The following is a 23,166-nucleotide window of genomic DNA, read 5'->3' as shown; positions in this document are numbered from 1 at the left end:
CATGAGAAAGAGATTACTTAGAAACCAGCTCTGCCTCCTTGACGACATCCCCACTGAGAAGTCCTGGGCTGTGACAACATGCTCAGCTAGCGAGAGGAGGGGAAAGAGAGATCTAGGCCCGAGTCAGCTCCAAAGGGCCCCAAGCACAGGGAGATCCCCATGGGGGAGCCTGCCATATTTATTTATTTGACTATGCTGAGTCTAAGTTGTGGCATGTGGGATCTTCCTTGTGGCATGCAGGATCCTCAGTTGCAGCATGCAAACTCTTAGTTGTGGCATGCAGGATCTAGTTCCCTGACCATGGATTGAATCCAGGGCCCCCCGCATTGGGAGTGCAAAGTCTTAGCCACTGGACCACGAGGAAAATCCCTATAGTGAGAGTTTTTAAATTATCTAGAGAAGTTCTTATGCTATGAAGATATAGTATGCAGAATGTAAAACTGCACATATAGTATACGTAATTCTGCACAGGGGGGAAAAAAAAAAAAACACGGGAAGGAAATGAAGCTTTCCAATGGCTGGAGTTACCAGCATTTTTACCTATTTTTCTCTATCTATTTTTCTCTAGGTCCAAGTTTTCTCCTAACATGATTGTGTCCCCACCCTCTCAAATTCATATGTTGAAGTCCTAACCCCCAGTACTGCAGAATGTGACCATATTTGGAGAAAGGGCCTTTGAAGAGATGATTAGATTAAAATGAGGTCATGAAGGTGGGCACTAATCCAGCATGATGAGTGTTCTTTAAGAAGAGGAGGAAATTTGCAAACAAGACAGTTACAGAGAGAAGACTATGTACAGACACACGGAGAAGGCCGCCATCTACCAGCTAAGGAGAGATTCCTCAACACAAACCACCCCTGCTGGCCTGTGCTGATACAGGACGTCAAGCCTCTTGAGTTGTGAGAAAATAAATCTCTGTGTTTAAGTCTCTCAGTTCTTGTTCCTTTGTTACGGCAGCCCTAGCTGCCTAGAATACGACAGGCATCCATCGAGAGTCAGGAATCCCTCCTGTCATGAATTACTATTATTTATAGCTAAAATGTTTATACTTTCTCACTTAATCTTCACCAAACACCCTATGAAGTAGATTTTAGCACCCATTTTCTAAATAGGGAAAATGAGAGGTTAAGTGAATTCACTAAAGTTACACGGCTAGGAAATGGAAGAGCTACAAGTGGTACCTAGACCTGTCCAGATGGAGTTTTTTTTTTTTTAACCACTACGGTTGTATTATCTTTCTGATACATCTGAGAGTATGTTTTCTCATCTCCTCCCCAGCCCCCATTACCTGTTGTCCTTCTCCATCTACTGAAATAGCAAAGATTGATTTTTAGAAGCCCAATGAAGCAATGTGATATTTGGAGAAAAGTACTAGATTTGGGGATAATAAAAGTAAATCTCTTAGAGTTGTGAGTTCTAAATGTAAAGAGCTGAAAAATAGGAAAATGCATTATGGCTGCTGCTGCTAAGTCACTTCAGTCGTGTCCGACTCTGTGCGACCCCACAGATGGCAGCCAACCAGGCTCCGTAGTCCCTGGGATTCTCCAGGCAAGAACAGTAGAGTGGGTTGCCATTTCCTTCTCCAATGCATGAAAGTGAAAAGTGAAACTGAAGTCGCTCAGTCATGTCCAACTCTTAGTGACCCCATGGACCGCAGGCCACCAGGCTCCTCCATTCACGGGATTTTCCAGGCAAGAGTACTGGAGTGGGGTGCCATTGCCTTCTCCGGCATTATGGCTGGGTCTGCTGTTAATGTTAGTAATGGAGATGAAGACCTATTCTTGTGTAGGCAGTGACTTTAACTTGCTGGGTGAGCCTGGGAAAGGCACTTGACTTCTCTGGACCCCCAGAATCAATTGTTTGCTAAAGCTTTGAGCCTAAAGCCTACCTTCCCTTGGTTTGAAAGGAGAGAAGTATGCTATTAAAGGATGTACTCAAGAATGGCAGCACCAAACACAGTTTCTCCTTGATGTAAAAAGAAGAAAAGCTTAAAGGGAATACTTCAAGTCACTAGGTGATTCAGCGCGGCTTAAAGAAGTGTTAAGGACACATGCAAAGGTTCCTCAAAACTCCAGAAGTTGGAACCATCAGTGCGTTGATACAGAATTTGAATTAACTTATTAGGAATTCAGGTTTTCTCATTTGGAAGATGAAAATTAGACTGACTTCACAGGGTCATCTTGAATACCAAGTAAGATAAAACCACAGAACACAAATGTGTAAAGCTCAGAACTTTATATGAACTCTTATACCACCAGAGAAAATGGGAGTTCAGAGGTGAGATGGCATACCAACATCGTACATCTAGTGAGTGGAATTAGAGAGGTGGGAAGAAGGTTTAAGAGAGAGGGGACATACGTATACCTATGGCTGATTCATGCTGATGTATGGCATCAGATCAGATCAGATCAGTCGATCAGTTGTGTCCGACTCTTTGCAACCCCATGAATCGCAGCACGCCAGGCCTCCCTGTCCATCACCAACTCCCGGAGTTCACTCAGACTCACGTCCATCGCGTCAGTGATGCCATCCAGCCGTCTCATCCTCTGTCATCCCCTTCTCCTCCTGCCCCCAATCCCTCCCAGCATCAGAGTCTTTTCCAATGAGTCACATAAACCAACACAATATTGTAAAGCAATTACCCTCCAATTAAAAATTAATTTAAAAAATTGGTTGGTACAATTCACCAGTGGGTGGGGTGGTGGATAACTGGAACCCAGGGTGGTCATATTCTAAAATCAAGTTATTCAACACAACATTCATTCAAGAACAAGTTGAGTGTTTCCTAAGTGCCCAATATTCTAAATACTAGAGATGCATTGGGGAACACAAATATGTTTCTCCAAGTACCTTTAAGTTCTTACAGGATACTGCCTCCTGTCCAAAATCACCTTTCCACAGCTATTCTATCTACCAAACTAATCAATAATGCATTGATTGTAATAGCTAAAGTCTAGACAACCTAGATGTCCATCAACCAGAGAGTAACTCTGTATTATGATACCACCTATACAAGGACTTCCCTGGTGGCTCAGACAGTAAAGTGTCTGTCTACAATGTGGGAGACCTGGGTTTGATCCCTGGGTCAGGAAGATCCCCTGGAGAAGGAAATGGCAACCCACTCCAGTACTATTGCCTGGAAAATCCCATGGATGGAGGAGCCTGGCGGGCTACAGTCCATGAGGTCACAAAGAGTTGGACACAACTGAGCGACTAACACTTTCACTTCCTAAGGGAAGGTCTTCAGCTAGCAGAGGGGCTGGCCAGATAAGCCTGTCAGCTTTTTCACTTAGTAAGAGACTCTCAATGAACTCTCCGATCTCCTCCTACCCAGCAGGGAGGTAATGGACTGACACTCCCATTACTCAAATGCCTCAATTCCCCAAACTCTAAGAGCTGCCAGAAACCCAGAAACCCTCTTCCTGCTGCCTACAAAATCAGCCCCCCAGGAATGTACAGCACACTTCACTACCCTGTTTGCTGGCACATTCGCATGGTTTTATGGCTCCAAACACTTGCAGCATTTTATCTGGGCTGTCCATCTGTTCTTAGAGTGGACAGTCCCAACAATCAAGGAGACGTCAATAGTCATGTTCTCCAGGTGTACGTGCCTCCCACTCAGACTGCACATTTCAGCAGCACCAGCAGGCCTGGTCCCATCAGCTCTCACCCACGTTCAGCAGGATGCAGAATACAATCAAGGGGCAGGAGTCAGGCAGGCAGGAACAAGTTTCAAAGACCCACTCTGCCCGAGACACCCAGCTAAGTGTTTTCCTATCCAAGTCCTCAAAAAATAACCCGCAAGGTGGCTGTTACCATCCTATTCGGACAACTCAGGAAACGAGAGATTGCCCTGGGGTTGAAGTGTCTCAGGAAACAGTTTCAGAGAGGAGAGCGAAGTAGATGAAGCCCCGCAACCAGGAAGCTGCAGGACCAGATTTCAAATCTGAGAGGCAGAGGCAGATGAGTAACAAAGAATATAGGATTTGGGGACTTCCCCGGTGGCCCAGTGGTTAAGAATCCGCCTGCCAATGCAGGGTACACAGGTTCAATCCCTGGTCCAGGAAGATCCCACATGCCTCAGGCCAACTAGGCCCATGTGCCACAACTACTGAAGCCCACGCCCACACACCTAGAGGCTATGCTCCACAGCAAGAGAAGCCACCGCAATGAGAAGCCTGCGCACCGCAACCAGAGAAAGTCAGTGCAGCACTGAAGACCCAGTGCAGCCAATTAATAAATAAATAATATGGGGTTTAGAGGCCAAAAGACGTGGTTCACATCCAATATTATGTGAACACACAGAAGCTGTTTTCTCATCTGGAAAATGGGAATAATACCTAGCTCATAAGATTATTGGGAGAAATAAGTGGCATAATGTTCACACAGCAATGAGCAATATGTCTGGACCAGAGTCAGCCCTCAATAAAAGGGACCTTTAGGTCGCTCACAACTAACCAGGGTTTCTGACTCCACGTCTAGGCCTCTCTCTGCACCATAGAGAAACCATCTCTCAAAGCAGGCATGGGGTTAGCTACAGCCATGTAGCTTTACCCGAAGGCGGAAACATCGAGAGGAGAAAGGAACACACAGGACCAAAGAGCGTCACAGGGTGGTGGCTCAGTCCGCACTTGGAGAGGATTGTTCTGTAGGGGGTACTCCAGGGTTTACTGGGAGAGGTGGAAGATGGCGCTCTCACAGTCAAGCTGACCCGCCCAGGGAAACTTGCTGAGGCACCTGTAGAAACATGAGCAGTTTTCTCCACAAGCCGTGAGTCACACAGAGGCTGGTAAACGATAAGCCCCGGGGCAGATCATTACAACTTCCTCCCAGATGCTTCCTGGCACTGCTGGCTTGTATCACTGGTTTCAAAATGAAATTGATCTGAAACCAGGTCTCATCATTACTCATTCCCCTTCTCCCCTTCCTTCGAACAGCTAGTGAAGTAAGCTGATTCCCGTTCCTGATTGAAGTCTATCTCCACAAGCCACGAATCTTGGCCTAGTCATGGAGGCGTGAATGTGCTTGTGGCAAACTGTTTCTGGGGCAAGTTGGTGAGCACTGATGAGCACATGGGGCAACAGTTTAGATTGTAAGGCCGAAAAACAAGAGATCTAAACATAGCTCTTACTTCCACACCCACATAGAACCTTAAAGTCATTTGACTGCTTTAAACTCTGTTTCTCCTGCAGAGATTCTGAATCATAAAGTCTATGAATCTGATGAAGAGGTAGGCATCTGTACCAATATAAATTGATAGGTTTCAGCACTGAGTCTAAATACACAGCACCAGGGACTTCCCTGGTGGTCAGTGGTTAAGACTCCAGGCGCCAAATGCAGGGGGCCTGGGTTTGATCGTTGGTTAGGGAACCAGATCCCAAATGCCCCAACTAAGAGTACACATGCAGCAATGAAGACCCAGTGCAGCCAAATAAACAAATATTAAAAAAAAAAAACACACAACACATGCAATTCCTAGAATACTGTTGAGGGAGTTAGTAACTTGAGGCTACTTCTAGAGAAAAAAAAAATCTTTTTTTTTTTTAGATTAGAGCTCTAGTATATCTGCTAGATAGAAACATTCAGTGGAACCAGGAGTCCCTGGCCTGTGCTCAAAGCTCCTCTCTAAAGATCATACTGCCAAGCATGGCCTCAGATCCTGAGCTGGAAGCACTGTAAAACCTGGTCAAGAAGGGTTGAGTCCCTGGGGTACTAGAGCCATTGAAAGAAGAAAGCTTTTGCTTCTTAAATAGACTTCTAAAAATTAATGGATACTAAACTGAGAACTCATTCCAGGCCTGCTTTTAGGTTGGAATTGAGTCAGTTCAGTTCAGTCGCTCAGTCGTGTCCGACTCTTTGCGACCCCGTGAATTGCAGCACGCTAGGCCTCCCTGTCCATCACTAACTCCAGGAGTTCACTCAGACTCATGTCCATCGAGTCAGTGATGCCATCCAGCCATCTCATCCTCTGTCGTCCCCTTCTCCTCCTGCCCCCAATCCCTCCCAGCATCAGAGTCTTTTCCAATGAGTCAACTCTTCACATGAAGTGGCCAAAGTACTGGAGTTTCAGCTTTAGCATCATTCCTTCCAAAGAAATCCCAGGGCTGATCTCCTTCAGAATGGGACTGGTCGTATCTCCTTGCAGTCCAAGGGACTCTCAAGAGTCTTCTCCAACACCACAGTTCAAAAGCATCAATTCTTCAGTGCTCAGCCTTCTTTACAGTCCAACTCTCACATCCATACATGACCACTGGTAAAACCATAGCCTTGACTAGATGAACCTTTGTTGGCAAAGTAATATCTCTGCTTTTTAATATGCTATCTAGGTTGGTCATAACTTTCCTTTCAAGGAGTAAGCATCTTTTAATTTCATGGCTGCAGTCACCAACTGCAGTGATTTTGGAGCCCCCAAAAATAAAGTCTGACACTGTTTTCCTATCTATTTCCCATGAAGTGATGGGACCAGATGCCATGATCTTTGTTTTCTGAATGTTGAGCTTTAAGCCAACTTTTTCACTCTCCTCTTTCACTTTCATCAAGAGGCTTTTGAGTTCCTCTTCACTTTCTGCCATAAGGGTGGTGTCTTCTGCATATCTGAGGTTATTGATATTTCTCCCGGCAATCTTGATTCCAGCTTGTGTTTCTTCCAGTCTAGTGTTTCTCATGATGTACTCTGCATATAAGTTAAATAAGCAGGGGGACAATATACAGCCTTGACGAAGTCCTTTTCGTATTTGGAACCAGTCTGTTGTCCCATGTCCAGTTCTAACTGTTGCTTCCTGACCTGCATACAAATTTCTCAAGAGGCAGATCAGGCAGTCTGGTATTCCCATCTCTTTCAGAATTTTCCACAGTGTATTGTGATCCACACAGTCAAAGGCTTTGGCATAGTCAATAAAGCAGAAATAGATGTTTTTCTGGAACTCTCTTGCTTTTTCCATGATCCAGCGGATGTTGGCAATTTATCTCTGGTTCCTCTGCCTTTTCTAAAACCAGCTTGAACATCAGGAAGTTCACGGTTCACATATTGCTGAAGCCTGGCTTGGAGAATTTTGAGCATTACTTTACTAGCGTGTGAGATGAGTGCAATTGTGCAGTAGTTTGAGCATTCTTTGGCATTGCCTTTCTTTGGGATTGGAATGAAAACTGACCTTTTCCAGTCCTGTAGCCACTGCTGAGTTTTCCAAATTTGCTGGCATATTGAGTGCAACACTTTCACAGCATCATCTTTCAGGATTTGGAATAGCTCGACTGGAATTCCATCACCTCCACTAGCTTTGTTCGTAGTGATGCTTTCTAAGGCCCACTTGACTTCACATTCCAGGATGTCTGGCTCTAGGTCAGTGATCACACCATCGTGATTATCTGGGTCATGAAGATCTTTTTTGTACAGTTCTTCTGTGTATTCTTGCCAGCTCTTCTTAATATCTTATGCTTCTATTAGGTCCATACCATTTCTGTCCTTTATCGAGCCCATCTTTGCATGAAATGTTCCCTTGGTATCTCTAATTTTCTTGAAGAGATCTCTAGTCTTTCCCATCGTGTTGTTTTCCTCTATTTCTTTGCATTGATCACTGAAGAAGGCTTTCTTTTCTTTTCTTGCTATTCTTTGGGACTCTGCATTCAGATGCTTATATCTTTCCTTTTCTCCTTTGCTTTTCACTTCTCTTCTTTTCACAGCTATTTGTAAGGCCTCCCCAGACAGCCACACCTCCAAACTCTCAAGGGCACACCCTTGAAAGTCAGAAGCTTGTCTTCTCAGCCATGACACAGAGGTTTTATTTAGTCCCAATGTCCAACCTTATTGGATGTTATGGCAAAATAAAACCATCCATCATTCTGGGGTAAATGTCCTTCAAATGATCAATCTTGGACAGTTTCCCTACTGATATTTGGACATCTTGATGAGAAGGAAAGAATAATGCCAGTTTAAAAGTGTTACAGCCAAAAGGCAACTTGTTGGGGAATGGGGGAGATACTGTCAAAGATGTTTCCATTCTAGTTTGCTTTAGGGACACCTCTAGTTTATAAAGCAAACAAATTTATCCTTGTAGCTATCACTATCTTTTGTTAAGGGATTAGGATAAAAAGGTGAGAGGGAAAGTGTATGGAATTGCCTTCAGAAGAAGATTCTGGCATTTTCCTGAGTAAAATCATACATAGAAAATAGTTCACTTACTAAGAAATACAAAGTAAAAGGACACGTGTTGTGAAATACTTGGGGAATGGATGCTGCTAAATATTGTTAGAGCGTTAGAGGAATGTAAATTGGCAGAAACTTTTTGGCAATTAAGCCTTAACGAAATCCTCTGATCAAGGAATTGTGCCAGGAAATCAACCAAGATGTGACAAAACCATACCTGCACCGATGTTCATTGACTATTGCTTAGTGTTTAAAAAGTCTCAACAACTTAACATTCAACAGAATACTTAAGTATGTGTGCTACAGTAGCTCAAACGTCTCATCTACAGCCTTCAATGTTGTAAAAAATATCAATGAAAAACAATGGTCTGCTCAGGGGAAAAAAACACGTCATAAAAACAGCCATTTATAGCTTATAGCCTGAGCCTGACAATTATAACATAAAATATTAATATTTTTATACTTGTAAAAAAAAAAAACTGGTGGGGGTGGAGCTGAGTCTTGGCTGCCGGGAAGGCAGACTAGTTCTTTCCACAACCAACGACTTTCCAAGCCAAAGAAGTCCAAGATGGAGGAGGGTGAGCAGAATCTGATCTGAGGAGGCCAATAGGCAGAGGCCAAGAGGCATGCTGGGTGGCAGGGGTAGGACAAGGGGAGCCCGTGGGGCAGGCTGGGAGCCCAAGGGGCTGTCCCATGGTATGGTGGAAGATGAAGCATCCCAAGTGTCCTGCCATAGCTGTTTGGCGTTCTCAGAGGAGCCAAACTTTGATTCCCAAATGCTGAGAGCAGCACAAGAGGACCCGCTGCCTTGGATGTGTTCATGATGACCCATCACCACTAGATCACCACCGTGGGGAATGCTAAAGAGTCAACCACAGAGCTAGAGCTGAAGTATTTGATGAAAGGCATTCTCAAATGCCTGTTGGTACAAGGAATGGCTTTACAAAGCCCTTCTCTGATTCACAGAAGTAGAAAATGAAGCTGGATTGTTGAGAAAGGAGGGCCAGCTGTGGAGCGATAAAGCAATGGGACTCCTCTCCCTCAGATATCCTCAAGGAAGACTTGGTTAGGAAAATGGATGTGGAAGATCTATTGAAAATGTTCGTTTGAAATGACTAAAGTCCTTAATGGGTGGTAGGCCTCCATCTGCTCATCTTCCAGTTTTTTCACAGTAAATATGTTTTGCAATCAGAAAGAGATGTGATTTTGCCCACCTCTGCCTAGTAAAGTTATATGGCAACTCCCTGTTGTTGAGGAGGAAGCAATTCTTTCTATGAAAAGTTTTGCCTCTCTGCACAAAGCTCTTTGGAAAGACCTAAATAATGTTACTCAGGTTCTTCTCACCCATGGGAGCTGGATCCTCCCTTGTACTCTCCAGAGAGAAACCCAAGCTGAGTTGTACTCCACAGCACTCTGGGAGTTCCAGAGACAGTTGACTCAAAGCTCAGTGTTAGCGTGCTGTCAGTGATCCTCACCTGAAGAATGAGAGCAGAGATCTGGAGATTGACCTGGGACCTCTGGGATATCAATCAAGGGTCTGGTGGGCAAAAGTGCTGCACATTGGCCCTGCAGCCTGGGCAGGTCAATTCATATTTAAGCTGTTAACAGTAAGCTCTCAACAAATTATTTTTAGTCTCTAAAATGGGAACACACATACACATACATACCCAGGCTCTGGTTAGAGCCAAATAAAATGCACTGTGCTTTTCAAAGCACAATTAAGTATTCAAAACTAGTGACAGTGATTTAAAAAGCAAAACAAACAAACAAAAAAAAACCAAGAAGGTAAAGGTCATGTGAAATACTGAAGTAAGCAGAAAATTAAGGGAAAAAAATGGATCAACTGCCATTAAGACAAGCATTGGAAGTTAAATTCAAATTGCCATGCTTTCAGAAATTCCCTGGCAGTCCAGTGGTTAGGACTTGGCACTGTCACTGCCGGTGGCCCAGGTTCAGTCCCTGGTCAGAGAACTAAGATCCTTGCAAGCCAAGGGGCCAAAGGAGGTTGGGGGTGGGGGGAGCCACACTTCCATTCACATCTCACAAATCTGTCCCTTTCTTTTATATTCTCTCTAAAAGAGATACACCTAGCTCTTTACAACGGTCTTCATGATATCACATAACAATGGTTCCCAAACACAACTGATAAAATTACCTAGAGAACTTTAAAAAAAAAACATTCAGATTCCCTGCTTCCAGCCCACCCATCACTTCCACTGATCAGTTTCTGGAGGTGGATCCAGGGAAGACAGTTTGTTGGTTTTTTAAAGTTCCTGATTCTCACCTTTACTTCTTGTAAGGTAAATTGGTATAGATTTTTGAGGGCGCTTCAGAGTATGTATTAAAATTTCAAATGTCCAGATCCTTCTTCTGACCAACATATATACCTGTCTTTTCAATATGTCCCCCCTGATGCTTTAAAGGCATAATCCATAATATTAAAATCATTATGTCAAAAAGCAAATTCATGATCTTCTTTGCTCTTGGCTTAAATCTGGTCCTTTTCCAGTCTCCCAGGGAAGGGCACAGTGTGTACTCAGCTATACAAACCCAAAATCTGGGCCTCAGAAGCAGCCCAAGGTCTGTGTCTAGAGTACCCGAATTCAAATGTTGGTTTCAGTGACAAGACTCTGAGCAATATGTTTCCATTGTCTGTAAGGTGGGAAGGATGCCAGTAATACCTACTTCAGGTAAAGGAGTTACTATTTAGCATAGTGCGTAGCCTACGGTTATCTAGCATCCTTTTCTTTGACCATTTCTCCCTCAGACTTTTCTTGCCAGTCAATCGCCAAGACTCATGTCTCTCCGTCTCTCCTTCCCCCAGCTTAGTATTTACTACATCATTTTTAGCCTAAATGAATACAGTATTCTCCATTTTAATAAAGGAGGACCTTTTAAAAATTCTATAGATGATACATTTGAGAGGATAAGATCACTTCCTGTTTTGAAACTTATCAGTGATGTGCCACTCTTCTCAGGATAAAAACCAAAATCTCTAGTGTGCCCAGTCCCTATCCACACTGTCTAGCTACAGTGGCCCTCTTAAGTGCATCGTAACCCCTTACCACAGGGCATCTGCACACCTGCTCCTTCAGTGTCTCCTACATTCCCATTCCAATGCTACCCAGTTACCTCCCAACATCTTCCAGATCCAAATTCAAAAATTACTTTCTTAGGAAAACTTTCCCTCAACCCTCCCAAAGTAGGTCAGTTTCCCCTGTTAAAAACTCTCCTGTGCTCAGTCTTGTCCAACTCTTTACAGCTCCAAGGACTGTAGCCCACCAGACTCCTCTCCATGGAATTTTCCAGCAAGAATTCTGGAGTGGGTTTCTTACTCCAGGGGATCTTCCCGATCCAGAGATAGAACCTGTGTCTCTTGCCTCTTCTGCATTGGCAGGCAGATTCTTTACCACTAGAGCCACCTGGGAAGCCCATGTAACTCTCTTCCACAGGTTTCATTACAACTTGTAATTACACGTTTACTTCTATTGCCTATCTCCCTTAACTAGTTTGTATAATACCCAAATGCAAAGACTGTTAGAATCTGCTTATTACTAAATCTCAACACCTAGCACAGTGCCTGACACAAAGTAGGCATTTAGTAATTGTTGAATGAACTACGAAAGTCCCTTAACCCAGCAATTTTGCCTGTAGGAATGCAGTCTAAAGATACGTGTATAACAACTAGTCTAGCTGTAGCAACATGGCTATTATTACCACTGCTAACACCTAACATTTATTTATTTCATGCTTTTTTACACACTAACTCAGCCTTATGAGATCCTCATTATTACCTCTATTTTACAGATGAGGAAACTGAAGCATAGAGGTTAAGCAAATTTACCCAAGTTTCTACAGCTAGTAAGCAGACAGCCTGAACACAGGCACGGTGGCTCTGGAACTCCACACAGTTATATTTTTTGCAGACTTCAGTTGTCAAAATTTGAAATGTTGCTGGAAATACTAAAGTCTCACTTTGCATGCAAAGTTTGAAGAAATTAAAATCTCCCAAATTAAGAAAAATGTAAAAAGTGACACAATTTCAAAACAAGAGAGACCAGTGAATGATAAGCATCTAATGGTTTTAGAAAAGGCAGAGGAACAAGAGATCAAATTGCCAACATCCACTGGATCATGGAAAAAGCAAGAGAGTTCCAGAAAAACATCTATTTCTGCTTTATTGACTATGCCAAAGCCTTTGACTGGGTGGATCACTATACACTGTGGAAAATTCTGAAAGAGATGGGAATACCAGACTGCCTGATCTGCCTCTTGAGAAACCTGTATGCAGGTCAGGAAGCAACAGTTAGAACTGGACATGGAACAACAGACTGGTTCCAAATACGAAAAGGAGTACATCAAGGCTGTATATTGTCACCCTGCTTATTTAACTTATGTGCAGAGTACATCAAGAGAAACGCTGGACTGCAGGAAACACAAGCTGGAATCAAGATTGCTGGGAGAAATATCAATAACCTCAGATATGCAGATGACACCACCCTTATGGCAGAAAGTGAAGAGGAACTCAAAAGCCTCTTGACGAAAGTGAAAGAGGAGAGTGAAAAAGTTGGCTTAAAGCTCAATACTCAGAAAACGAAGATCATGGTCCCATCACTTCATGGGAAATAGATGGGGAAACAGTGGAAACAGTGTCAGACTTTATTTTTGGGGGCTCCAAAATCACTGCAGATGGTGATTGCAGCCATGAAATTAAAAGACGCTTACTCCTTGGAAGGAAAGTTATGACCAACCTAGATAGCATATTCAAAAGCAGAGACGTTACTTTGCCAACAAAGGTCCATCTAGTCAAGGCTATGGTTTTTCCAGTAGTCACGTATGGATGTGAGAGTTGGACTATAAAGAAAGCTGAGTGCCGAAGAATGGATGATTTTGAACTGTAGTGTTGGAGAAGACTCTTGAGAGTCCCTTGGACTACAAGGAGATCCAACCAGTCCATCCTAAAGGAGATCAGTCCTGGATGTTCTTTGGAAGGAATGATGCTGAAGCTGAAACTCCAGTACTTTGGCTACCTCATGCAAAGAGCTGACTCATTAGAAAAGACCCTGATGCTGGGAAAGATTGGGGGCAGGAGGAGAAGGGGACGACAGAGGATGAGATAGTTGGATGGCATCACTGACTCAATGGACATGAGTTTGGGTGGGCTCTGGGAGTTGGTGATTGCCAGGGAGGCCTGGTGTGCTACAGTTCATGGGATCGAAAAGAGTTGGACACGACTGAGCAACTGAACTGAACTAAATTCCCTTATTCCACACACATACACGTCACATATGTTCATAAGAGGACATGTCTTGAATCATGGGAGTTATGAATTATTTGAGGTTTTCAAGGGTAAATCTTTAACATCAGTGCAATCACCCTATACAAGACTGTTTATTGCAGTGATATTTGGGTTTAAGGAAAAAAATCCATAAGCACCTCTTAGAAAATAAGATCAGAAATAAGTATTTTCTTTAAGAATGGAAATCAAGTTTTATTCATCAAAATGCTTGCTAACTAGATTTTGAAAACTAAAGAGAAACTTGAGGAAAAGTGCATTTCACTTTGATAAATATCACACTCTCAAGCTTTTAACATCCAAGGAAAATAATACAAGTGCTAATATATTTGATAGTTCACATCTGAGTTCTGCAATTTAAATTTTTAGAATTTTTTATTTCAAATGCTTTTGAAACATTCAGATAATTAAATCTTAAAACAATGGTTAGTGTGAAAACTCATGATTTTTAAATGTTATAGTAACCTTACTAGGCTTACTGCAAACTCTGTCTTGAAGGTATTATTCAAACATAAAAGTTTAATTTATCTGAATGGGGTCAAGAGGAACAATTTATCCAATCGTCTTTCTGCAGCAGTCTTTCCTAATAAGGTGATTCCTGAGAGTTAGATTTCTAAAAATCCAAACACCTCACAAGTTTTACGGTAACTCCCCCCTACTTCCATGTCTGCAGAAGATAAAAATAGGGGGTTAGCTAAATAAATCATGGTATATCTGGCAGGTAGAAAGACTAAGGAGCTGTCAAAAGCAAGATAGAAGTGTATTTACCAGTCTGGAAAGATGTGTGTGAGTCAGTAAGTTTAAAAAAAAAAGAAAAAGTAAGTTGTAGAATGATTATAAGTGTGATACAGGTCCAATCCTTGTTATAAAAATTCCTGTGTGCACACCTAATTTCGTTGTCAAGAAAAAGGTCTACAAGGATTCATGTTCAACTATTAACTGTGCTTATCCTGCAGGAGCAGAACTGAGGAAGAGAAGCACTTTCAAGTGTTTATTTTTTATTTGCTTCTGTTGAGATGCAGTGGAGCTCAACGGTTAAAGTTCAGGCAGCTTAGATTTGAATCCAAGTTCTGCTATCTACTATTTTCACAATCCTGGGCACGTTATTTAACCTCTCCGGCCTCAGAGGCCTCATCTGTAAAATGGGGTGGTAATAGTATCTACTTCAAGGCATGATATGCTGATTAAACAAGGTAATACATGTAAAATGCTGAGAAGCTGTACCTGTCACATAGTCCATGCTATTATTTTATTGAAAAACACTGTCTTTACAGTGAACAAATATTAATGTGAAATCCCAGACAGTGAGCCCAACTCTACACAAACTATATAAAATACTATATATGAAAGGGGGTGTGACAGAAATAGAAAGCTCCCTAGGCAATTCCGACAGTCAGCCAAGCTTGCAAACTACTGACTCAAAACCAGCTGGGTTCCAGTTGGGGAACGCAGGAGCATTCTGGAAGTGGAAAAAGACCATAAAAGACCAGAAAATAGTAGGTCTTGAAGCCCTGGTGGGAAGCCCCGGCTGAAGCTGACTCTGGGGTGAGGGCAGGGTGTGGGCCTGGCATCTTGTTCTGGCTTGTGTGCGGGGAGCCCACAAGTAGCTGTCTTCTCTCTGCCTGAAACTATAACAAGATGGGGCTCGTTGGGAGGAGGCAGGCGGCCTTAAGCAAGACACCCAGGATGGCAGCTGAGGCCTCCGGCCCTGCCCTCTATCTGACCAACCACGTCCAGGGCTAGCCATGGAGGCGCTTCCCACACAAGAGAGTTAGGGCCGCAAGGCCGAGGAGCTGGAACCAGAGCACCCGCCTGAGGCCCAGAAGCCCGGTCTCTCTCGCCTGCGCCCAGACGGACGCCATCAGGTGTGTCCTTTGACAAGAGCCCAAACAACTTCTGAACAGACCTGAACTGGGAGGGTGGAAGACAGTTCCAGTGGGCAATATACTAGTTTCCAAACTTGGGGGAGGAATCTTCTCAGAAAAACCCACAGGCATACAATTAATTCCAGGGAAAGCAGAGACTTCTCAAAGTTAACGTGAGACCCTGAGGTCTGACCTCCCTGCTGGGCAAGATCAACCTGTCTCTAGTCTTCAGCACAGGTTTGAGGCTTCTTGCTAAGGGAGATGCAGTTTCAAGCTGGTCCCATGTGCTCTCAAGCAAGGAAGACTGCGGTCACTGAGACTGAGGAGAAAGAGGAAAGCCTGGGCTCAGGCCTCCCTGGCCGCATTCCCAATCTAACCCCTGGGACACTCAGAGTCTGGAGGGAGGGCCGCTCTCTCCTCCTCCTAGGGTTTTGTGTGGCCCACAGAGGCTCTGGGAGCAGGAAGCAGCCCCCAGCCCTCCTGCCTCTTAGCTGTGTGGCCCTGGCTCCGAGCCCTCTCCTCGGATGGCAGTGACAGAGCCACAGCTGTGAGCTCAAAGACAGGGTAAAGGGAGGAAGGAAAGTGTTCACTGGGCTCTCCTCCCCAGGAGGAGGTGTTTTGGTTCACTGAGCAAACAGCAGGACCCCAGGACCCTGAAGTTCATCAGGACCCTGGCAGCCACAGCCTGGAGGGATTTTGGTCAGTCTGAGGAATTTGTAGGCTACTGATGTTTTAGGAGACCCGCAACCTCATGGGTGCCCAAATTTGGCTGGGAGAGCAGGGTGGGTGCTGGATATCAAGCTCCTCCACTCAGAGCAGGGCTGGGGGAGGTCCTTGACGCTGGGAGCAGGTGAATATGGGGTGAGGAGAGGGAGGAGATGAACCACCAGAACTGACAGTGAGCACTGTCCACTGTGGCGCCTGGTATCTGGGCGCTCCCTATTCCCCCACATCCTACAAGGGAGGCTGGGGGCCTGGATGGAACTGTCCCCTCCGCAGCCCCTCCCCTATCACTCCAGATCCTGGTGATTAACAGAGGCCTGCCTGTGGAGGGAACAGGAATTCAGAGGTCTCGGGTCAGATGTTAACTATTTCCAATCTTCCCCAGCGTGGCTAAGGCCAGAGGACTCACAACCCTGACTCCCAAGTACCTCACATGTAGGAGTCCAACCTGCTTCAAGTTCTGATTCCACAATCTACTGGCTGGGTGACCTTGGAGGAGTTACAAAGTCACAAGCTTAGATTTCCTATCCAGTGAAATGGGGCCAATTCCGCTCCCCTCATGGGGCTTTTAGGAGGATTAAAAGGGCTTATTACATAAAGTACGGAGTGTAGTTTCTGGAACTCAGTAAGCGCTCCAGTAAATGGTATTTAGGTTGTTTTTTTTCTGATTTGTTTTGTTTGAAAGCCCTTCCGTGCCAGCCCTGCTGCCTGGTAATGCCAGCTAACTCAATGAAACGAGGGGGAAGATTCAGCTGAGGCTGACCACGTCTTTGGGTCTGGGAAAAGTCGGGAGTCGAGAAGGGATGATGGAGGTGGGCCCAGGGTCCTGGATCCAGAGGAGACTTACGAGACACTGGGCTCCATGAGGGCATACCTGGAACTCCAGACACACCGCCTGCCTTTCCCAAACACCATGCTGCCTCTCCTATGGGGGATGGAAATTCTGAGCTGGACTGGACCCTCCTACTTCGCTTTTGTTCTCCACACCTTACACTCCATGGTCCAGCCAGACTAAACGTGTTTAAGTTCCTGGACCCCATATGCTGTTCCCTTGGCAGGAACACTCCCTGCCACCCCTCATGTCCCAACCCCTTCCCCAGTCTCTGCCTTGGATATCACTTCCTCCAGGTGCCCTCCACCTCCAGAAGCACATCAGCAGCCTTTCGTATGTGACTTTATATTTTTCTCCCTTGATTTTCTCCCTTGATATATATATATAAAACTTATTTTGTCCATCTCCCCCCACTAGTAAGTGGAAGGGCCTGCAAAGCCACTAAGGTAAACCCGGCACCTAGACTAGAGCTTCACACTTGGTAGGTGCTCAATAGGTATTTGCTGAATGAAGGATTCACTATTAAAATTGCCTGGTGACTGATCTGCTTCCTCCTGTAGTTAGGGAGCTCACTGAGGTGAAGGAGCTACGGGCCTTGCTTGCCTGTGAAATCCGAGCACCCAGCAGGTACTCAGGCGTTTGCTGGCGGCATAACAACCAGTCAGCTTGGCCTTGAGTCTCAGATACCTCACTGCTTCTGTGACGAGGGAGGAGCTGGACTCGACCACCTTGGCCACATGAGAAGGCTGCCACCCACCCACACGCTAGTCAGGACAGACATCTCCACCCAGGAAAATGTCCTCACCTGAGAAATTCAGGACCCTTTCCAGATTCCCCTTCTACTTCGGGGGAGTGTGACAAGCATGAGCTTAAGGACAAATAAAGGAAAGGATTTCTCCCTCAAAACAAAGGACGTCATCAGGTATTTAATAAAGAACTGCTGTCTCTTAGCACAGGGCCAGGTGGGAAGCAGGAACCCAGAGGGGATGGGTCCAGGAAGGAGACTGTTGGGAGAAGGGGATGGTAGATAAAATCCAGAAGAGGCTCAGCAACTTCAAGACACAGAAAAGCTGACATCTCAGTACTCGGCCACTGTGCTGAGATACCAGGTAATCCTCAGTCAACCCAGCAATTAAACTCCCAGGTATGTACCTAACCAACCCAGTTGGTTTCACTTGAACAATGGGGTTCGCGCAGCACTAGCTGTAATAGCCAAAAAAATGGAAACTTCTCAAGATGCCCATCAACAGCAGGAGTGTGGATGGTCCCATGACGAATACTATGGAGGAATGACAGTCTACCACAACCACATCCAGAACTATGCGAGAATCCCGAATGTGCAATGAAAGAAGCCAGATCCAAGAGGATATTCAGTTCAAATATAGGCGAATCAATCCACGGTTATTTGAAGTCCTGATAGTGGTGGTTTTCTTGGGAAGGGTAGAGATGGGGAGAGAAGTGGCATCTGAGGTGCTGATAATGCTGTTTCTTAATGTGTATGCTATAGGGACACGGGTGTTTTAAGTGTGATGTTCAGTTACAGTGGTTCTTTGAATGGAGATGGTTCAGCCTCAGGACAGAGGACTCCACTGCTTTGGGGAGGATGCCACTGCTCTGGGGAAAGAGGACCTTCTCTCTCTCCTCCTCCATCATCCTCCAAACACTCTGCAGAGCTATCGTTTCCTAGAAATTCAAGCCTGTGGTAGGCCATGCCTTCCTCACACAGCAGGGAGGTGAGGGCACCCTGCACGGGTAACCTAGGAACAGAGTGTGTGAAGAGGTGGGAAGGGAGACTAAAGGTTTGAGACCTGCTCCCCAGGCACCAGCTAACGGTGATGAACGTCAGGCTTTGCAACCAACCCTACTTGGCTGCTGAGCTAGGAAGGCAAGCCAGGTAGGCTAGAAGCCCCAGTTCCCAACTATTCATTCCACAGAGGCAGATTTATTGGACACCATGGAATCCCCTTGGGTGTAAACCCTGGCCTTACTGCTGACTTCCCTGGAGACCTCTTGCCAAGTTTCTTACCCTCATTTTACAGATGAGGGGGAGATATTACCACCTTTATGGTAAGGCACTTATAAGCATAAAAAATAACTAATCTTAGACAGTTAGCTCCTCCACGGCAGAGTCTTAGTTTTGTTCATTTTTTTAGCCATAGTTCAAGAGTACTGCCTGATACATGCAGCTGTTAAATACATGTTTACTGAAAAAATAACATGTAAATAGAGGGCCTAGCCCATAATGGCAGCTCCAAAACAAAAGGCGATTTTTATACAAGTTGAAATAAGCAAAACCATCTTGACGTTAACTCCTGCTCAGCCAGATTTATTACTGAACTTTGAAGTTTTCTACCAGAGCTAATGAGGGTTAGCTTTAATCTTACCCAATGCTGACTAAGGGTGAGTTGAACTTGTGCAGGGGCCATAATGAAGTACTGGATTTCTTTTACTGTAATTAAGCTGCTTCTCTCAACCATTCACCATGAAGAATGTATAGACCACTTGAAGTCACTCACTTTTAATCACTACACCAATACCACACAACCTCCTTCTTCCCACATTACCTTTGTCTTTGCTTTTAGACCACACTTGAAGGCAGGCAGACTCCAGAATGTGGGGTTGGGGCAGGGGAATATTCCTGCTCTACCTCCTTCCAGATTAACCTCTCACTCTTGGTCTCTGTAAGCCTGGCTTCATCTGACCCAAGCCCCCATCACTAGGACACTTGAGAGACTGCATTCAAGCTGATTTCCTCTGCAGGTGTGTCTCTGGAAAACTATGATGAAAAGGAATAAATGATTAAGTCCTCTTGAGGTAGAAGGCTACTGTTGGTGGGATTTGGTGCTCCAACATTGCACTTCATTTCATCCACCTCCCACTTTCCAGTGGTTTAAAAAAACACAAACATTCTAGGAAACTTGGGAGTCAGAAACCTCCATTCAAGACCTATTGAGTCATTGCAGAGTTGACTTTGGTGAAGTCACAACCACTGAAGTTTCATCTGTAAAATGGGCAGAACTTCACAAGATTGTCATAACTTTTGCAAATACCTCCTGGGACCTATAAATACCAGGTCCTGGGCATAGACCTAGAAGTGAAAGTCATATCTGTGACCCTCAAGGAAGCTCACGAGTTTAGCCTAGGGAATTGAATCCATTAAGCTGTTCCTATGTTTCTCCACCTCTAAAACCTCCAGCAAGACTGAGATACAGTTTCTGAAGTCCCAGCTCTGGGATTAAGAGCTCAAGTTGTTTAAATGTACCTCACCAGCTTCAAGAGAATGTCAGGAGGATAAAGCAAGCTCAGAGTTGTGCAAATGCTTTGAAGAGGAAAGTGCACATACAAACAAGGTATTAATTATATCAGATAATGTCTTTGAGCTCAACTTCATAGACACCTGTGAAGTTCATAACCCGGGGGCAAACAACAGGGGCAATTGTTCCTTGGCTATAGGGAAACTGTTGTCTGCTTGGCCAAACTTGAGAGTTTGTATGTACCCTCAGGTCAACTCTTTTAACATGGCGGGAGCCAGGCTGGGGCTCCCACATACTGAGGATAGGGAGCTGGTATGGAGGAAGGGAGGTAGAAAAGGTATCAGCTGTTGAGGACTAAAAGAAGAAATACCACTTTTTTGCTTCAGAGTTCCAATTTATTGGACAAATTGGGCCCAGAAACTTGCTTTTACTTAAAAAGAAGGCAGCATCCCATTTCATGGGAAGACTCCCCTAAGAACTCGGCACGTTGCAGGGAGCTCTGCTCAAGGTTAGCCAAGCACGTTAACCCACCTTTTATTTTATAACCCAGGTGTGCTCCTGGCCTGAACCCACCATTTTTACAACCATAAACCAGACATCCGAGAAAGCAGAATTTTCTCAAAAGGTTTAACATGACTGACGTCACTGAGAAGCAAGTACTTGGCAACCGGACCGTGAAATAGAAAACCTGATCACCACTTCCCCACAACAATCTCAAGCTTAGTGAAGTGACAGTTAATCTGATATTTCTTCCTTCAGTAAGAAAGATAAGGTGCAGACTACAGTCAAAGCCATAGCCTGCTCTCCCAGAGTATAGCTGGAGAACTTGACAATGAGGGGGAGGGGGTACAGATTTGGCAGAAGTCTGGTTAGCAATAAAGCTTCCTCAGGGAGCCGGAATTGGATTTGGGGCCCTGCCCAAGTTAACATTTTTACAGGTTGGCTGAGCTGCAGTTTGTTAGCCAGTCAGTAATAAACCCATGTGCAAGAATTTAAAGTTTATGAGGCATGGCCTCTTAATGCTTCTCCTCAGCTCCCTGCAGCCAAGAGTTTAAGGAGCTTGGCCTAGCCTGGGTGTTAATTGTTTTGTCAATCTGCAGAGTTATTTGGGGGGGGGGGCGGGGAGAAGGAAAAAAGGCTTCCACAGACTGTAGACACCCAATCCTCTTTTTTTTTTTTTTTTAATTTTTTTTTTCCAATCCTCTTTTGAAGAGACAAAGGAGAGCCTTTCTATCCCCTAGCCATCCCCACATTCAAGCTCTGGGAATCCGTACCTGGGGTGAAGGGTAGGCTGATGTGGGAATCAGAAAAATGCTAGGTGGCACGGGTTTTTAAATTGCTTTGAAATTTTTAACTGTAGATCCCCTACCCAGAAAAATCCACACAGAAACTCTTAAACAACTTTACAGGTTAAGGATCCTCTGGACCCCACCCAAGGATCCTGGGATACACTTGTTTAAGAAGTTGGGTTTGAGCGGTTGGAGGAGCCCCCACTGTCTTGGATGGAGGGAAAGAGGCCACCATCTGCCCCTCAGTTGCCTGAGTTTCATAACACAGTGGTTCTGCTCATCAGAGTACCCCCCATCCACCTCAAGTTTTTGAACTTCAGGTGGTGGTGGGGGGCAAGTAATTGTGAGATCAAAAATGAGCTTTGATTCCCCATCCGCCTACAGATGGAGACTTTCCGGTTTCTGGATCTCCACTCCCTCAAGTACCCTAACATTCCAGTCCCGAGACACTGGGGGCCGGGGGTGTCCCCAGGGTGTAATGGCCCCAGTTCAGGTGTGCCAGGCCCAGTTTCCAGGCAGGCTGCAGGGGCGCAGGCCCTCCGGGAAGGGCAGGGTTAAGAGTGCATTCCAGCTGCCGGGGGAGAAGGGGGGCGAGGGGAGGGAGCGCGAAGAAGAGAAACAGACCGGGTCTGTCTGTCGGAGACACAAAGCACGGTACACAAAGGGGGCCCTAGAGGGGCGAAGGGGGCTGCCCGGGGCACGGCTCATCCCCACACCTGCGCGGGGGCTAGGGAGGAATGTGGACGGCGCATTCCTCCACTGGGGCCAGCAGGGGAGAGCTTCCTATGTCCGGGCGGGGAGAGTAGCCCAGCCGCCCCGCACCGTGAAGGAGGGGGGCAAGGTAAGCCGCCGCAGAGGGACAAGGAGGGGCTGGACGTCAGAGGGCTCTACGCTCTCCGGCCTTTCCCTTCGGCCGCCCACCCCTCTTCAAGTCCCCGGGATGCTGTCTGCGCCTCCCCCACACCTGAGGCGGCGCCAGGAGTTCCCCGCGGCAGCCTGGACACCCCACGTGCGGCCCCCGCTCCGCAGTTCCACAGGCGGGCCCAGGGGTGGGGGGTCCTTACCTTTTCCCAGCGCCTGGCCCGGCTCCAGCTCCGCGCCTCGCGCCTCCAAGGTCACTTCAGCTTCCCCGAAGCCTGCCCGGCACGGTTCCGAGGCCGCGCGCGGCAGCCAGTAAACCTGTGCCTGAGGGAAGGAGGGAAAGAGGGAGGCTGGGTCATAGGCGTGCCCGGCCCTGCAAATCCATCCCGGGGAGTCCTCACAGGCTGTCCTGGACAACCCTGGCCCCACGGAGCCCAGCCCCGCGCTCTCCCGGACGCCACCGCCGCGTGCGGACCCCTCCCGCCAGCCCTCTGAGGAGCGTTCCGGCCGGGGTCAGGGCAAGGCAATGGAGTACCTGGAGTAGGAGAAAGAAGCGCAGGAGGAGGGACGCGAGAGGCCCACCACGGAGCCCCATGGCTGGAGAAAGAGGGGTGAAAAGCTGCCGCAAAAGCGGGCTAGTGCTCCGCTAAGCTCAGCGTGAGCCGTCGAGAACCGGGGCCCGCGGGAGCCGGAGGGAGGGGGCCAGGTGAGCGCAGGTAGGTGCTGATTGGTCCAGCGCCGAAAGATCCCGCCCTCTCGCAGGTGGGGCCGTGGTTGGCGCGGTGGAGGCACCCAAGACCCCCACCCCCCCACCTCGTGCGCGCGCGCGCGCGCGCACACACACACACACACACACACACACACACACTGTCTTTACACACACATACTGTCTTTACACACAC

At 46.1% G+C, this 23,166-nt stretch overlaps 1 protein-coding gene across 12 annotated transcripts in view; it reads right to left on the bottom strand.

Moving 5' to 3' along the window:
- CDH3 (cadherin 3) overlaps window positions 1–23,166 on the bottom strand; it is a 156,555-nt gene that overhangs the window by 46,176 nt on the left and 87,213 nt on the right. For 11 of the 12 annotated variants that reach the window (XM_086351452.1, XM_086351450.1, XM_086351451.1 and 8 more), the window contains one exon: window positions 22,468–22,588. In XM_086351452.1, the coding sequence (XP_086207578.1) occupies window positions 22,468–22,588 (121 nt within the window). Of the gene's footprint in view, window positions 1–22,467; window positions 22,589–22,799; window positions 22,946–23,166 lie in introns of those variants that run through there. The other variant, XM_086351459.1, reaches the window with a different exon arrangement.

The sequence above is a fragment of the Bos grunniens genome, chromosome 18 (genome assembly GCF_055505025.1).
Source record: "Bos grunniens cultivar Pamir isolate PY7600 chromosome 18, Bosgru_T2T1.0, whole genome shotgun sequence".
NCBI classification, from domain to species: domain Eukaryota; kingdom Metazoa; phylum Chordata; class Mammalia; order Artiodactyla; family Bovidae; genus Bos; species Bos grunniens.
Note: the sequence above shows the minus strand (reverse complement) of the source record. Positions and strands in the feature narration are given on the sequence as shown.